The 17,481-nt window shown below is 46.3% G+C and overlaps 1 protein-coding gene across 1 annotated transcript in view; it reads left to right on the top strand.

Annotated features, from left to right (window-relative positions):
- The window catches only part of LOC146799895 (glucose-6-phosphatase catalytic subunit 1-like), a 42,293-nt gene extending 37,766 nt beyond the window's left edge, over window positions 1–4,527 (top strand). The window contains exon 5 of the mRNA XM_085620827.1: window positions 1,413–4,527. Coding sequence (XP_085476953.1) covers window positions 1,413–1,921 — 509 coding nt within the window. The 3' untranslated portion in view covers window positions 1,922–4,527. The remainder of the gene's footprint in view (window positions 1–1,412) is intronic.
- Window positions 4,528–17,481: the final 12,954 nt, after the last annotated feature.

Below are 17,481 nucleotides of genomic sequence, written 5' to 3'. Positions count from 1 at the left end.
TTCCAATGTCAATAGCATCTCTGTGTAGCCATTATTTAAAAAGAAAATGTGGCCTCAGAGTTAAATCCCAGTCTTTTTACTCAACTGAGACTGGTTTCTTACATGTCACTCCACAATCCTGCAACAACAACCAAAATCCCCCATATTAATCCTATTTGACTTGTCACATATAAAGACAGTTCATCCATGCCTCCCTTTTAATATGGCTGAAATCATTAGGGGCCAGATGTACAACAATTCTGGTCACAAAAAGCACTTACAATTTGCAACTGGTCTTTTTGTGATTGGAAACGTATTTGCGTGACTGCGTGTATATATTAATAGGTAGGTTAGCAAAATAAATATTTTGTTTGAGTCACAATCCGACCTACCTAGTTAATATTCATTTGGTAGGTTACAAATTGCGGCTAACTCTAATTAGATACAGCTACAGGGTGGTGGCCTGGTAGAGTGAGCAAACAATCATGTTAGTGACTGCCTTTAAATAAAGAAACTGTATTTAAAACAGCCCAGCTTTCTTAAAGGAAACTGATCTAATTAAAAAAGCATTTATTTAAAAGTTTACTTTAGAGTTTGCAGTGGTCCATGGAACCACTGCCTGCTGCCCCAGAAACATTTTACACAATTAACAAAGGAGAAGGGGTCCAGACAGGACCCCTTCCCCTTTTGTGAATGAGTTACTGTAGTATGCTGAGAGATGACGAGTCCAAGTAATTTTCCATGAAGGTTTATTAATTAGCAGGTTACATGGAAAAGAAGAATAAGAGTAAAATGAGAACCCCACCAGGAGCAGCTTCCCTGCTGCTCAGCCCATACACCAGCTGACCCAGGCACTCCAACATTCCACCTTACATTCCACATTCCAACATTCTCACAGCAATCACTCTGGCTGAGCAGCAGGATACCACAGTTACCGACTCCTAACTAGTTTTCTAATTTGTGGACCCAGGAAAGCTACTGCAGGCAGCAGAGTCCAATTTGAACTTGTGCCCTTGGTGTCTGAGTCTCTGCCATGCTTTGACCCTTCCCCTGGAGCTGAGGTGCGACTCATCACTTCCCATCTCGAGGCCTGCAATTCACCAAACTTCACTGTCTTGAAATAATCAAAGCCTCTTGTGCTCAACCTGGCTTCGGCTCCCTCCATGTACTGTTTGTGAACCTTGGGGACATCCCCACACTTTCACGTGACTCCTGCCCCACCACACCTCTCAGCTGAATGAATGTGGCTGTTCACATGATTTACCATGTTTGCAATGACACTGGGGCTTTAAGGCAATGTTGCACAAGACCGTATTGCATTGTGTTTATTACTTACCAGAGTGAAGGGCATGCAACTACATGAACATTTATTTATCGCATTTTATACTCTGCAATTGATTGAACATAAGCTAACAGTGTTTCTATTTGCAAAGGTATGGCTGTGGCTGAGGCATTTGACCACATCCCTTCCATCTACAAGACAAGCCTGAAGAGATACCTCTCCACCACCCTCTTCCTCTTCGTCTTCGCCCTGGGGTTCTACCTACTTCTGAATGCCCTGGGAGTGGACCTTCTCTGGACACTGGAGAAAGCCAAGCGCTGGTGCGCCAGACCCGAGTGGATCCACATCGACACCACTCCCTTTGCCGGCCTACTCAGGAACCTGGGGATCTTCTGTGGCCTGGGGCTGGCTCTCAACACGCGCATGTACCAGGAGAGCTGCCGAGGGAAGCAAGGGGCACTGGTCACTTTCCGTCTGTACTGCATCGTCTCCTCGCTCATCGTCCTCCATCTCTTTGATACCATCAAGCCACCAACGCAGGTGGCGCTGCTGTACTACGTGTTGTCTTTCGTCAAGAGCGCAGTGGTGCCACTTACCGCAGTTGGGATCATCCCTTATTTTGTGACTCGGCTTCTAAACAAGCAAAAATACATATTATAATAAGGACCCAGAAATACCAATATATTTATTTTTTACAGTCTTTACATATGTAGAGACCTAGGACTCGGAAACCTCAGTGCATACTATTGAATGACGAGTGACTCTGACTTCAAGCTCTCGAGGGCACTTAACATTGATGGCGCGGAGCGCTGTGACCTGAGGTGCTGTATTACGTTTTGTTAAACACTAATATAGAGTTTTACGGCCCCCTAAGGTTCACTTAGAGAGCCAAGGCAGAACAGCATAACGTAAATAAGGGCCCAAAAATAGTGATCAAGGAGAGAGCCTTGTCCCAAGGACTCTAGTATCTCTCTCGAGAGAGATGTGTAAACCTGCCTTAGGCCTCTGACCATCAGGTAGGGAAGGATGGAGCAGCACATGGGATGGAGTGGGGCAGGAAAGGCGAAGGGCAACAGGTTAAGAACTGAGGATGCGACTGGAGGGAGGAGCGGCAGTGGTGGGAATCAAGTTCCGGCAGCCCTCTTCCATCTAGTCTGCAGTTGATGGTGTCATGCAGTCTCACACAACGGATACATTTACCTGTGGACTAACCACTGGAGAAGGCTGTGTATTTTTAAAGTGTACAAGTTATTCACCCACATTGAAAGCTGGTAGGAATTCTTTAACTCGGGTGGCGGAGTCAGAATGTTGGTGAACATTGCCGTATCAGAAGTAGAGAAGTAGTCACCCCCAATCGACAGGAAGTGGAGATGGAAAGTCCTCTGCTGTCGTCTGTTTGGGGTGCGGAGACCTCCTCACAATCAGGGTTTCTGCATAGTGGTGTTGTCCCTTTGGATTAATGAAACATTTATGTGTCTTTTTGCCGCATAAGTATTTTGAAGATAGGCGCGAGGGGCTTCCACCTCCGCGTACATTGGACTGCAGCAAAGTATTTTAAATCCCCTACATAGAATCTGCATCATGCACAGGGTTGACTTCATAGTTTTGTCTTTAGGCAAAGATCCAGCAAATGCAGTAGGCAGCGGTCAAAATATTACCTGGCTTCATAGTCCTATGTCACTTGGTAACGGAAAGTTCAGTTATTCTTCAGGCCATCCAGTCACCCCTGCAAAAGCCTGCACTTGGCAATTCCATTGGTAGACACTAGCTCCAGGCTGAAGCCTCGTTCGCAGGTGGTGGATCATGTAGAATCCACCAGAAGTCACCCACCTTCTCTGCCCCTCCTTCAGAGGTGGGGGACAGCTTTCTTTCCTGCAGCAGAGCCCTGACCGGCTTTGCTAAAGGGCCCACCTTTGCAGCAGGCCTGCTGCTCGAGACCACCATTCTCAGGGCCTCAAAAGGCCTCTATTTCCACAAGGCCTCTGTGGCCGTATCTGAACTCACCTCGCCTTTAGTGCCCCAATTGTGTTCTCTAATTGAATAGGCTCTATACTCACATTGGCAGTATATTTTATTGTAATTTTTAACTGCTGGACTAAACTAAAACTAAGATTAATATCTTTAAGCGGTATATATAAATAACATCACAAAAACAAACAAGCGTTAAGTACTCATCTTGGAACCACAACTTAAACCAAGCTAAATACACTGACCTTCCTCCCCTCCTACTCTGCTCACCACAGGCACACTGCCCCTGTGGGAGCCGGGCACACACCCCTGTAACTGCAAGTCAATAGTGCTTTCCTAAAAAGCCATAGAGTGCAGACAAAGAATAGGCCAGTCTGCCCGGTCCTGCATCATTAACAGTCACCAACAAAAAGCCTCCTAGAATGTTCCTTGGTTTGATGACGTCATCTGAGGCTTTGAGACTATGACATGATTCACAGAAGAGCCATCGAAGTCCTCAGAGAGGACTGTGCAGGGTAAGAAATACCCAAAGTCCTACAACAGTTTTTGGGATGAACATGACCTGCGGTTTTCTCATGAGGCTGATATTACCAAAGAAAATCTGTGTTGTCCGGAGTTAAGTTATAACATGAGTCATCAATTTACAAATATAGATCCTTTCTGTTACAAATTAAAACCTGTTATTTGGCATTCTTCTTGTATCTCGAATGTCACAAGCGTCAGATGCCTTCGTGTGACTTCTCCCATGTTGTCTGGTAAGCTGTCAACCTCTGATAATCTTTCTCAATCTTTGGAGGTGATCTCTTCACGCTCACAACATACAGAATGCAAAGGCTGATGTCTGGAGCTTCATAGAATGACATTTTGATGCAAAGTTAGAAAATTAAGTTTTAACGCATGGGAATGAAGTGGAAATTAAAAAGTGTTTAGAACAATCCACTGCTTTACTTGAAAACTGTTTAAAAATACAGAGTCTTCATCAGGCAACAAATCTGATTACGTAAAAAAACAACCTGAGCCTGAAAAGAATCGTTCAACTCCTCCTTTGCAATGTCACTCGTGCCAAGACTAGACAGCCACGGTGTTCAATTTCTACAGCACGCAAAATCCAGTAGCTGTAAATTTATTGGCTCATTGGGCAAAGTGACAATGGCAGACATTTTTCTCAGGATATCTTATTGGTTTTTTTTTTTGTAAATATGTTAATATATGTAATGTAGATTGTACTGTGTATAAAAATCACTACTGTGCAAAATCATGTTTCAAAATATATTTTGTAATAAATCTAATTGAGATTATGGAATTTGCAAATAAGGAAAGTAGATGAGGTTATGGTTGGTTTGCATTTTAAAATTCTCTCCAGAAACTGTTTTAAAAGACTCCCAGGAGTCTGGGGGTGAATATGTGTAGTATTTTATCCAGAGATAATACATCAATTTCCCCAGCTCTGTTCCACTAATCCCAATTTCCCCCAAATTTGCTGAGGAACAACAACCTGTAAATGTCCCTACCGATGTAGACATTGGCTCTGTAATTAGAAATAAGTTACTCGCCTGTGACTATGGTTTGCAGCTTGATCGTATTGTAGATTCAGATGGTGTTCATATATCTGTCTGTTGCATGGTTGGAGTCAGAAAATAGAACTTTTGTTTATCCTAACTTGAAACACTGGTTAACAGGTTTGCAATCAGACCTCAATAACTAGGCTTAAAACCTCTGCTGTGTGGACAGGTTCATTTTTCCGCCATGGAGTAAGGATAGACCAATGAGAAGTGAGAATGGTGCTTGTTTCCACTTCCTTTTTGTCTACAGGCTTGGCCATTAATGCTATGGCTCTGAAACCTGTATTAAAGAACTTTCGTTTATTCCTCATCGATGTTTTTCACTTCTGCATTCAAAGGGTAGATGTGAATTCACTTAGGAAAAACACATGTACTGATAGTGTCAGTATATTTCTGTCTAATAGTAAATCTGGTCCGTCCATCAAAGTTTAATGAGTGAGTTGTCATAAACCACCTATAACTGTTAATTGGGAGTTATATACTGTCCCACTTGCAAACTGGGTTCCGTTTGCTCAATGGCAAGAAATCTATTAATTACTACTAACCCTGGGCGTTGTTTGTGTGGTAGCGCTACGCGTAGCTACACGAACTGCGTAGTGTGGTAGGGAAATGTTGTTCGCAATGATTGCACAGTGCCGGATGCTTGTCCGCACTGTGCAATCGCTGCGAACGGCATCATGCACAGTGCAAGCAGGCATTTTCTGCCACTCGAGTAGATTTGTACTCGAGCGGCAGCTTTCTCAACGCAGACTGGTAGTTTCTCATCGCGAGCAGTCGCGAGCATAAGCGACCACTCGCAATGAGAAACCTGACCTCCCTGCGTTGAAAATCTCGCCGGGAGGTTTGTTTTCCACGCTCATGATCGGCAGCTTGATGTTTATCATTACCATTCCAATAATATGAAACATACCAACAATATTGCAGGTCATGCAGCGGTATCGCCAGGGCACTCCCATTGACCTTGTTGGGAGGACTGTGCCTAGCCGCGCAGGGGGGCAGTGTTTTTATCGGCACATGTGGGGTGATGCTAGGTGGTAGGAATATTGTAGATCCTGCAGATTTCAGACGTTGCCATCACAGAAACTAAGGGAAAAGGCTTTGTTTCTGGCAAAGTTTGAGGTTTACAGAGCATTGTAGGTAAGGACACTGTGGGATGCATGCAAGCCACACTACCCCGGACTCCCCAGGCAGTCTAGTTTTGAAAAATGTCTGTTTATTCGAAGGTTTGCATGCATAGTGCCACGGGCACCTGACAACTGCAATGCCATTCTAATATTGATAACACAAGATGGGACTGGCACGAAATGAAGTACGGACTCATGTGTAACGGCAGTGGGGTATCACATGACCAATTGATAATAAAATACCTGCAAGGGCATCACTTTTGTTGATCAGAATGGTAAGATTTTTGGGGCCCGCTTTATTTCTAAGTTGCCCAGGGAAATGGCAACCTTCCGTTTGTGGAACAAGGCATGCCATATGCATGAATCACCAGAATGTAGCTGACATCTATACAGTTTTGTGAGTGCAGGGATGTTTGTACTGGATCGAGGGAGGAAGAAGGGGAGCTCTGTTGGAAGATGTACGCAGGGTAAGTTTAAACCTTATCACTATGAGAATGTAGTCAAGGGTACAACTGGTTTGGTTCTTCTGTGAGTACCATGCTGCCTACAAGGTTCCTACTGCTGCCTACTATATTAACCTTTTTTTAGTTCGGGTTTAGGAAGACTGAGCCAGATCCTTCAGCTAGTAGCCTCAGAGTACATGGCCCCTTGTCTGTGTTTCCAGTTTCTGTATGTTTCTGCTAGTTCTTCTTGAGATCCTACCATTCTCCTTGTGTCTGTGTTTTCTGTCACAATAACCCCTGCTTGCTCAGTTGGAATCAGTGTCTCCTAGTCACTGTATCTTCGCCTCATGGTTCCACGGTCTGTGTCTCCAGGACCCTGTATCATCACAAGAAACTTCACAAGTTTCATAGCTGAGGCCATCTACTTCTCAAATACATTAGACCAAGAACCTGGCTTCTTAGGTTTTTCCCAAAAATTGAATCTGTTGCTTTATTATCATCTTTTTTTTGTTATTCATCTTTAAAAAAACAAGTTCATTTGCACTACCTCCGTACAAATTTACATTGAAACAAATAACTTTTCTCCCTACAACATATGTGTTTCAGGTCCCATACAGCACTTCATTAGGGTTCCATAGGAGAATAAACATTAAAACCGAACTTTGATTATTTCAAAGCGCAATTTTACAAACCTGACCTATAATGCATTCAATAACCTAATTGATGAATCACTCACAACCTAATTCACTTTTCAGCATTCATGTCATGCTTTGGAATAAACTACCTCAATATTTAACTGTTAACTAGGCATTTGTTTACATCTGTATCTCTACATCTCCTTTATAATCGACATTTTTAAAAACACCTAAAATCCCTTCTAGCTTCATTCGTCTTAATTACACCTAGTTTTTTTTTAACTTTACACGGGGTTGATTTCGTTGCCTCTGTAAAATGTACTTTTCTAAATGTTTCACTTTAAAACTTCGTGTTGTAAATGTCATGTTCTGGTGTGGTAGAATGCCACACTTGGTTCAGGTTGCCGCTCGCGTCTGAACCATCAATTCCATCGCCCTGCTCCCAATCCAAACAAGAAGTCAGCGCGCTTCCAATCAATTAATCAATTTGGGGGTAATTGCTGATGGGGGATGCACTGACGGTGCTAAAACAAAAAACTGGGAAAGCATTCAGTTTGTCTAAAGACATGCATTGAAAAGGTTGCATCTGGTTGTATGTTTTGGTTTAATCCCAAACATAGACCCCAATCGCCTTTGTGATGACGTGTGCACCTGAGCACTCAAAGAGATTTGTTTTATGTTCGAGGATCATAACTTTCTCTGGTGTGGGGGGACTTCAATGGGTAGCACCTACGCCCCCAGCTTGGCATAGCCTGTTCATGCATCATTTTGAGGAGAGTTTTGTGCTGGCCCCGCCCATTCCGTTTAGAACAAGGATCCAATTGTGGCAGAGATGTATTGATGATATTCTGATCATCTTGAGAGGGGCCACATCAGACATAGGAGATTTCCTCAGTTGGATTAATTTCCTGAACCCGCATTTGAGATTTACTGGGAGTACAGCTACTGCGCAACTATTCTTCGTAGAGCGATGGATTTCTTTGGAAGGGTCTCTCTGAAAACCAGGACTTTTCATAAACTGTGGGATCGGAACAGCCTTTTGCTATTTGGGAGCCATCCTCCTTGATCGTTTAGGACCAGTCAGTTTCTCAGACTCCAACACAACTGCAGTAGTACCTTTAAGAAACAAGCTAACAATCTGGAACAGAAGTTTCTGAAAAGAGAGTATCCAAGTTGTGTCCTCAAAACAGCACTGAAGGAGGCCCACAGTGATCCCCGTGAGGCCATCTTAGCCCTTAACGACAGAGCATCGAATCCACGACTCACATGTGTGACTAGTTTCACCCCTAGCGATAACAATGTGACCAAAGTGATCGACAAGAGATGGTCCATTCTCAATGTGGGGATTCGAAAATAGAACAAGCATTTGAAAGGCAATAGATCTCGCATTTGCGAGGCTTTGAGCTATTGGCATTGGTAAATGACTGCCTTTTATTTATCTGCTGGTTTTTAAAACATCAATAAAAGGCATTGTCATTTGCAATGCCATTAGTTTAAACTCATGCAAATGCAAGATCTGTTGCATTGCAAATGCTTGTTTCTGTGTGTTTTGAAAGCCGCCGTGATCTGTTGCCCCTGCCCTTTACCATGCGCAGTTAAGGACATAAATGGAACAAAAATATAAAGAAATAAATAAAACTGCGCTCGGAGATACAAAGTAGAGGTTTAGAGGTTTCTTGTCAATCGTGCTGTTTACAGGCCTGTTTTCAATGCGCCTGAAATAGAAAGCCAGGGGGAGCAGAGTGGTGCCAGCAAAGTGGGCGCCGTTGCAGGAAAGCAAAAGTATTACGGAAAATAGTGCTCACATGCTGTAAATAACACCTGCTCTGTAACAACCGACGTAAACGGGCCAGTCCTCATGGGAGGTTACAAATGAAGACAAGGCAGTACCAAGGAGGGACTAACAAGCCTTTTAACGAATTAGAAGTCAGTATTTAAGAAGGCAATGACACAAGCCATTGACAAATATGGGCAGAGCTTCAAGTCCATACCCGAGTGCCCCATGTCTCGCAGCAGCACATGCGCTGCCCAGGCTTGACCTAAAAACCTTTGCCTACAAGTGCACTAACAATATTTGGGACTTATTGGTGCACAGCAGACCCCACATATCCTAATATCAGTATCAGCTGCCTGTTAGCACCAGTAACAAGCCATTTTCCTGTGGTAGGTGTAATTTTTGCCTCCTCACTCGACCGATGAAGACTCTGGATCTGGGTCTCTGTGAAGAATGGCGCCAAGTCAAACTCACCAGCTGTCAAACTAAGAACTGTGTGTACCTCATAAGTTGCCCCTGCAGCCTCAGGTACATGGGGATGGCCACCAGTGCAGTTGAGACAAAAATTAATGAACACCAGAGTAACGCTCGATGTTAGAGACTGACCACCAAACTCAGTACATATTTTGTAACCACCGATCATATCACCACAGACCTTACATGAATGATCATTGAGACTGTGACTAGTGAGGATATATCCGCTAGACTACATGAGAAGAAAACAACGGTGGGTGTTCAGACTCCATACTGACATGTCAGGACTGAATGATGATACCCAGTGGCCTGACTTCAGAAAATAACGTGTCCACCCAAGTATCCGTACTAGTTCTTCTCTCTTGGTTGCATACCTGGATGGTTGCTGGTATCTAAATTCCTATGACGGCACCTATGGTTACATGCCCCACATGTGGCATTTATGTTAGCTCTCTAACTTGATTGTCCTTCTTCTGGGTACCCCACATAGCTCGTGAACACATCTCAGAATTATTGTAATGACTGATGGGACAGATGTTTGATGCACGGGGCTCTAGGTCTATGCCACGGTGTGGGAATATCAGTTCCTAGCAATACTTATGGCTTTAGAGTCTTAAGCCAGGCATACGTACTTTTCATGACATTCAGCTTATTTGTTATCACTTATATCACTGAACACACCCTATCAGGAGGCAGCTGTAGGAGAGTAGGGTCTGCAATCCTATGATCACCCAGATTTTTTGCTTTTGCTTCATTGGTTTACGACTTTCTCCGGCTGTGGGCCTGCCAATCAGACCCACAGCCTAGCTGTTCTCTCTCGAAATTAACACACATGTACGTTAGGTGCATCCACTAATTGGAACTGGGCCGCCTTGTCAGTCCCTGTCTCAGCATACCACAGGTATCCAGGGCATCGGTGTACCCAGGGCCTACCAGGGGCTGAAGCATGTATTATGCCACCCCTGGAATGGCCGCCCAAATCTGACACAACTGGCTGCACGACAGCTGGGGCCACGTGGTGTAATCACCCGTTGCTGTAGGTGTAGTATTCCTACACCTAAACCCTAACATGGACACATGGGTTCCTATCAGTCACTCCTATGGCAGGCCTTATCAATCCTGAAGGCAGAGTGCAGGGGATCATGTGGGACGGTGCTCTGGCGCGAGCTGAGCCCGTCGACGGCTTGTGGAACCAAGTCCTAATAGCCGTTCCATGGTGACGCGGGCCAACTACTTTTAATGCCTTATAATCCTAGCGGTTATTTGCTAACTTTGGCCTCGCATCACCTACACATGTCGAGTAAGGTGTCATACGAATGGGAATACGAACCCCTCGCCAGTCCGGGTGACGGGGTTGGCATTCCCCCCCTTTTAGAGGGACACGACATGGAAGTAACCTTGAACCCCGGTTAAAGTTGACTCAAGCCTCAGCATCACAAAATGGATGCTGCCACCAGACACAAGTCTGACCTCCCGCTGCTGGGGGACCTTCCAGCAAAGGGAGCTTGGACAAAGGGTTTCCTGTCGAGGGCGGTGTTAGCACCGTCCCAGACAGGGTTTGTGTATCCCAGGTGGGCAGGGCTGAAAGGAAGGTGACTGCAAGTGGCACCCCGGTGCTCACTGTGCATAGCCCGGCTCAAACCAGTTTCGGGGGCACACCGGCCCCTGAGCTGGCGCGAAGCCGGACAAAGGATAGGGGTGTAACCACCCCCCTCCTGGCTCCACCCATAGGTAGAACCTAGTCACGGGCCAGCCCCTTTTCTTAGAATAAAGGTAGGAGCGAGTCCCCTTCCCAAATTGGATAATCAGATAATCGGATACCTCCGAATCACGAACCACTTTCCACGAAAGGAACTCTTGACTATTTCTGCAGACTCTCCCTTGTGGCTAAGGAGTAGCCACCCTGCACCAGCAGGCACCACCTAAGCGCTTGCGGTTTGCTGTAAGTCTCTCCTACGGATCAAGACTGCCCAGCTCGACGAGACCCGAGTTCCCTGCCATCTCTGACCTTTTACCTCCCTCATCAGCTCAGCTGAGAGTCGTAGGTGTGACGAGACCTGCGGGACCGGCTATCTTCAGGACCTGCACGACGCTTATCTAGCACGCCCACCGAGGGACCCTCGAGTGAGTGCACCTAGGGTTTGAGAAACCCTAAACCCTGAGCAGCTCCAGCATCGAAGTCTGTCTCCCCAGCATCCACGAGATCTGCGTGGGGGGCCCTTCCGCTCCTTGCTGTTCACCGCGTTGTCCGACCACTTGCCGACCGGCTTGTGGCCCGCTTCACGACGCACCACGTTTTGTTTCATCACTAGTCTGGTTGCTCCAGACTGGCTCTTGCTCCCCTTCAACAGAGGAGTACCCCGGACCCTCCTGGTCCACTCCCGACGCCATCTTGACTCCCCCGCTTGGGTGGCCACTGCCAAGATCCGCTGCCCCTTCCTGGGCCCAGCATCATCGACAGCAGACACCTTCGTGGGACAGCTCGCCCTCCATCCTGGTCGCCGCCGCGCCTCCTGGTCCGAGGAACAGCCGAGTCCGACGTCACCCACTCACCTGGTCGAGGTGACTTCAGCCGGTACCCTCCTGGTACCCACACGATCGCTGGCTAGCGGTTGAGAACTGAGTCCCCTCTGCTTTCAGGTTTTCCTTCACCACCGATCCAGGCTTGGATCGCTCTGAACATCGTCACTGGTCGCCTGCCAGCAACTTCTTCTTTCAGGCTCCTGAGACTACACGAGGACTCCCGACATCTTGACGAACTTCACGCAGCCGCAGCCTCCGGGCTAGGTAACTCGAGCATCTCGGTGCTCCATCGCAGGTTCGCTCTACAAGTGTCCAGTTCCTTTTTCGTTTAGTCCCACTGATCGGATCACTCCGGGATCAGTATCTCCAGACTCTAACCATTCGCATTTCACTGTTAGTGTAGGTGGTTTCTCGTGCCCCTCGGGCATTTGTGTAAATTGTGCAACTGAAGTATTTTCCTAAGAGTTTTGTAGTGTGCTTAGCTCCCTGACTCATAAAGAGCCAGGGTAGTCTTGTTATAAATAAATATCCTTTTATTTTCATAACAACTTGTGTGGTGTCCTTTCACTTGGTGTTCAAGGGGTATATGTGATGGTAAACAGCTGGCTTAACACGCCCTCTAGAGTTTAGCCTAAGACTGCTCGTATCCACGCTACTAGGATAGCTGGTCTAAAAGGGTGACTTACAACCAATCATCAATAAGGGTCGTTTGGAATGATACACAGTGATCACTAGAATAGTGAGCACTACATATCAGGCCAACTTCTCACAGCAGCCAACATACTTCGAAGGCATGTTCCTCATTTACTAGGTCTGCTGTAGATGCCTGCCGGCATCATTCAGATTCAGATTACGGGGATACGTCTCCTCACATGCTGAGACTTGTTGTTTGAACCAATGAGAACCGTTACCTCCCTCTGGTTGACTCTTACTCATGTCAGCAGGTTTCCATAGGTACAACGCTGGTACGGCTTTACTGTCAGCAGGACCGCAAACAGTACCTTTGGTTCTGGCAACTGCGTCGGTGCGGGTCAGTCGTGGCAAACGTCGTGGTTGCGATATGAAGCATAGCGGTGCAACGTGCCGTGCCGTCAAGTCGCAGTGCAGGCAGCGGCTCGGTGATGTTCGACCACCAGCAATGGTGAGACCAGGGCTGTAGTGCGGAGTGAGGCAGTTCTCGATGCGGTGCTGAGGAGTCTCAGTGCAAGTGGCAGTGCCTGTTGATGGGAGCTGCCGTTGGTCAGCCCAGACTGTGGTGTGGGACGCGGTGGTGCTTTGTGTGACTTAGGAGCGGTGCCTCCAAACCAAGGTGCGGTCATGGGTGTCAAGGTCAGCGGGCAGTGATGTCATCGGTGAGACCAGGGCGGCAGAGTGAAGCAAGGTGGTGCAGAGTGCAGTGACAACAGGTCATAATGCAAGCAGCGGCTCGATAGAGGCAGCGGTTATCGTCGTCGGTGAGACCAGGGTTGCAGTGCAAAGTATGAGGATACCCTCTACGGTGCCTTCACGATACAGAGCCAGCAGCGGTGACTGTGCCGGCTGCTTTTCCCCTCTGCGACAACTGAAACCCACGGTTCCAGAGGTGGTAACCAGAGGTACGTGAAGTCTTTGCTGTCCCTGAGACTTCGTGAACAGGAGGCAAGCACTATTTCAAGCCCTTGGAGATACTAAATGAAGAGAGTTCAGTCCAGTCCTTTCACTGGCCAAGGCAGAAGCAGCAACTGCAGGCCAACCCAACAAAGCAACAAAACAGCAATGGGGCAGTACTCGTCCTGGCAGTTCTTCCAACTCTTCTTCTTGGCAAGTTCTTTGATCCAAGTGAGTTCTAAAGTTCTGGGGTCTGTTCCTCAATATTTATACTGCATTTTTGTATGTTTTCTTGGGCAGAAGTGTCTGTGCTTAGTCCAAACCAGTTTGGTTTGTCTCTGGCTCAGCTTCCCAGCAGGTGGTGGACACAGCATTGTCCAAGCTAGACTAGCCCCATTCAGGTGCAAGGAAATCTCCTCCCACTATTCCAAATGCAGCCCAGCCCTTTTATCATCCAGGAAAGGCTGGATATACCTTGACTCTCCCCCTTAGTGGCTGTGTGAAGCGAATGCACATCCCCAGACCCTGTCAATCCAAAGCCAGACAGTCAATCCACAACCCAGCAGAGGCACACAGGATGGCTAAGTAGAAAACAAAACTATTTTTTAAAAGTGGGATTTTCAAACACAGAACATAAAAATCATCTTTACTAAGCAATGCAGTTCTACATTCTGAGTTCAAGCATACTAAACACCATTTCTCTATCTTGTCCCAATGGAAAGATAAACCAGTAAAATGTTAGAGTATTCACCATTCTATCCTGTGGGACGGATAGCCTTTCAACAGTGAAAAACAGTGAAAAACGAATTGCATGGTAGTTCACTATCATGACACACAACGACATGTCCAAAAGTGGTACCTTGGGCATACCATAGGGGTGACACACGTGTAATAAAAGGGAAGGTTAGGGCTTGACAAGTGAGTGCACTTGACAAGTTGACATGGCCGTAAAAACTGCACGCAGACACTGCAGTGCCAGGTCTGAGAACCCTTTGAAAGGCTGCTTGTGTGGGTGACACAATCAGTGCTGCAGGTCCACTAGCAGCATTTGATTTACAGGCCCTGGTGTGCTCTCAGTGCACTTTACTAGGGACTTAGCAGTAAATGTAATATACCAATCATGGATGCACCAATCCATAATACAATTTACAACAGGAGCACTTGAACTTCGACACTGAACAGCAGTAAGAAAGTACGCAGAGACACTAAACCACCAAAAACAGTCAAAACCAGGAGGCCAGAAAGCAAAAAGACAGGGGAAGCACGCCACAAGATGCCAGGTCTAGCAGTGGGGGTATAATATGGTGTTGAGCTCCTCACCCTTTGGAGAAGATTAGGTCACTTCTTTTTTATTTTGGTTCTGACGAAATGTACATAGATCGCTTCTTGACTAAGTAAGGCATGAAACATGTTGACCTTGAGTTCAGACCCCATCATACCCGCAGGTCTACAGGTGACCAAAACTCTATTGAAAAAGGAGACAGGAACCATTGTTTCCCAAATTATCTGTTGTATTTATTTTAATCTGAACATTGACCAGTGAGATCACATTATAAAAACATTGACACATATGATCCATAGTTGATTTTAACCAAATTTTCTACCAATCTTTTCACTTCCTGGATGTTCTTCTTGCAGTCTGATTGTGTTCATCAGGCATCTTGAAAAAGCTTGCTGGTAAAGTGCAAACTTGTGGGGCCCGTTGGGCATTGCAGTGCTATCCCAATGTGGAGCACAGCCCAATGATGAAGCATGTCACCTTCGGGTGAGTGAGGGCAATTGTTAGAGCACATGCTCACAGTAAACCTGCCGACAGCTAGATACAGTGAGCCTCATTTAGAAGCCCATTGCGACACTGGTGCATCACTTTTTCTGATGCACCGGCAGCGCAATGGGCTTGCCCATATTTACAAGGCCGCTTAAAGTCATCCTGCATGACTTTTCATGGCCTTTTAAATATGGGCCCCTTTCATGCGTTCCATGGGTGTTGCTGTGGGTGTTCTCACGCAACATCCGTGTAAACTGACACATTCCCAGATTTACAATGTTTTGTAAAGCGGGGAATGCATCAGAAACATATATCTTCCCAGAGGAGGTGTAGGAGTGTGCAACAAGGAGAAATACGTGTAGTTCTCCTGGTCATTTCCTCTTTCTGTGCGTGCTGCATAGAAAGAGGAGAATGCCGTCAGTTACTGGTTTTGTATAGGAAAGTGTCCCTTCCGGCACAAAAACTATCATCCCCACATCCTTGATGAGAGCTGGCACTGCTTCTGTGCTCCTGCACGCTGCTCCTTTGCGCTTTGCACACTTGCGCATTTGTTTTTAAAATTGATAATTGAAACTGGTGCTGCTCATTCATTTTTAAAATCATTGCCATTTTATTTTACATTGTGGGAATTGAAGCGGGGGGTTGCTATTTTCATTGGAAACAAGCGGGGCTTTTTCTGGGGGTGATTGGTGCTGACGACTCCCTCAAGCCGCCATTTTTCCTCCTGTGAGCGGTCTAGACGCTCTGGAGGCTTTAAAAAAGGACGCTGCGCAGGCGCACCAAAGGCGCGCATAAGGCAAGCCCGTCTGCGCCCGTCAGCGTCCCGACGGCGTCCGGCGCAGGGAATGCTACTCTCCCTTCAGGAAATAATGAAGGTAAGAGAGTCACAACGCTGAAATATAGTAAAGATCGCCTTACAATGATAGGAAATCAATCACTCTGTTGTGCTCCCATGAAATTAGCAGTTGCATCGGACAAGCTCTTTTGTAACATCTGCAACTGGAAGGCAGCTCCTTTAGACGTTAAAAGAGGGATTGATGAAGGAAATGACCATACTCCCAGGACACATTCTCCATGAGTAACATAACCAGAGAAAAACTTAAAGCCTTTCTTGTTAATGCTAGATCTATGAAGAAGCATGAATTTCAATTCTATGATCTCCTTGTGGAGGCCAAGCCGGATCTTTTGTTTATCACCGAAACTTGGCTTCACGAAGCATCTAATCCCACTCTTGCGAATGCTATACCCCCTGACTACAAGGAAAGATAGAATTGGAAATAGAGGCAGGGGGGTATCCATTATATAAGCTCTCTTCTGTGTTCAGCTATTCCTGTGAACGATCTCGAAGGAGCAGAGGGTTTAGGATTTCGTCTCTCTATCTCTGCCCACCAGTCAGTCGCAGGGATGGTCATATACAGACCGCCGGGGCCGGCAGGACGCTTTTTAGAGTCTATCGGCCAGGCTACAGCATCTATTGCCACCAGATATAATCACTGCATGGTCCTTGGTGATTAGAATCTGCATTTTAACCAAAAAGAAGATCCCGAGGTCAAGAAGCTCCAGTTGGTGCAAAATGCGGCTGCCAGGGCTATCTTGATAGTCGGGCCTAGGACCCATCTGGCAAGTCACCTGAAAACTCTACACTGAAAAACAGAATTAACTTTAAGACGTTGGTACTAGCTTTCAAGGCCTTCATGATAGCGGGGCCCAGTATCTCAGAAAGAGAATCTCTCCCTACTGTCCGGGTAGGACGCTAAGATCTTCAACCCAACATCTGTTAGCGGTGCCAACATTTCTTCTAGCAAGGAAGGGAGGACGTTCCTTTCAGGTGACCGTAGGCAGATTATGGAATTCACTGCCTCTCTCCCTCAGACTTGAACCTGAACTCCTTAGTTTTAGACGCCAACTTAAGACCTGGATGTTCCATCAATAATTTCGCCGGGTAGGAATGGAAGCTTGCAGGATCTCTCTTCTTTCGAGGTACTTCTTTAGCGCTGGGACACTCTTTTGAGTAGCCGTACGCTCTACAAATTCCTCATAACATAATATAACAACGCAGGCACCCTTGCAACATAGCTCAAGGGTGTCTGCATTGGCGCACGGCTGCGCAGGGGAGAAGGACAGAAATGCACAGTATCTTGCAGGTATGGTGCATTCCTGCCCTTTTATGTTTTTTGACACACAGCAGTGCAGCAGGGAGTCTTGCTGCGCTGCTGTGCTTGAAAATATATTTAATGAGACCCAGTATCTCTCCGACTCTGCATACTGAACAGTACACTTCGGTTTGTTTGATTTAATCAAACCTGCTACTTATATTTAAACCCTGGTGTACTTTAGGCTACCTCTGCCCCGCATGTACCTT

Source organism: Triturus cristatus, chromosome 8 (assembly GCF_964204655.1).
Source record: "Triturus cristatus chromosome 8, aTriCri1.1, whole genome shotgun sequence".
In the NCBI taxonomy this organism is placed as follows: Eukaryota; Metazoa; Chordata; class Amphibia; order Caudata; family Salamandridae; genus Triturus; species Triturus cristatus.
The sequence above is the reverse complement of the archived record's forward strand: the minus strand, read 5'-3'. Positions and strand labels throughout refer to the sequence as shown.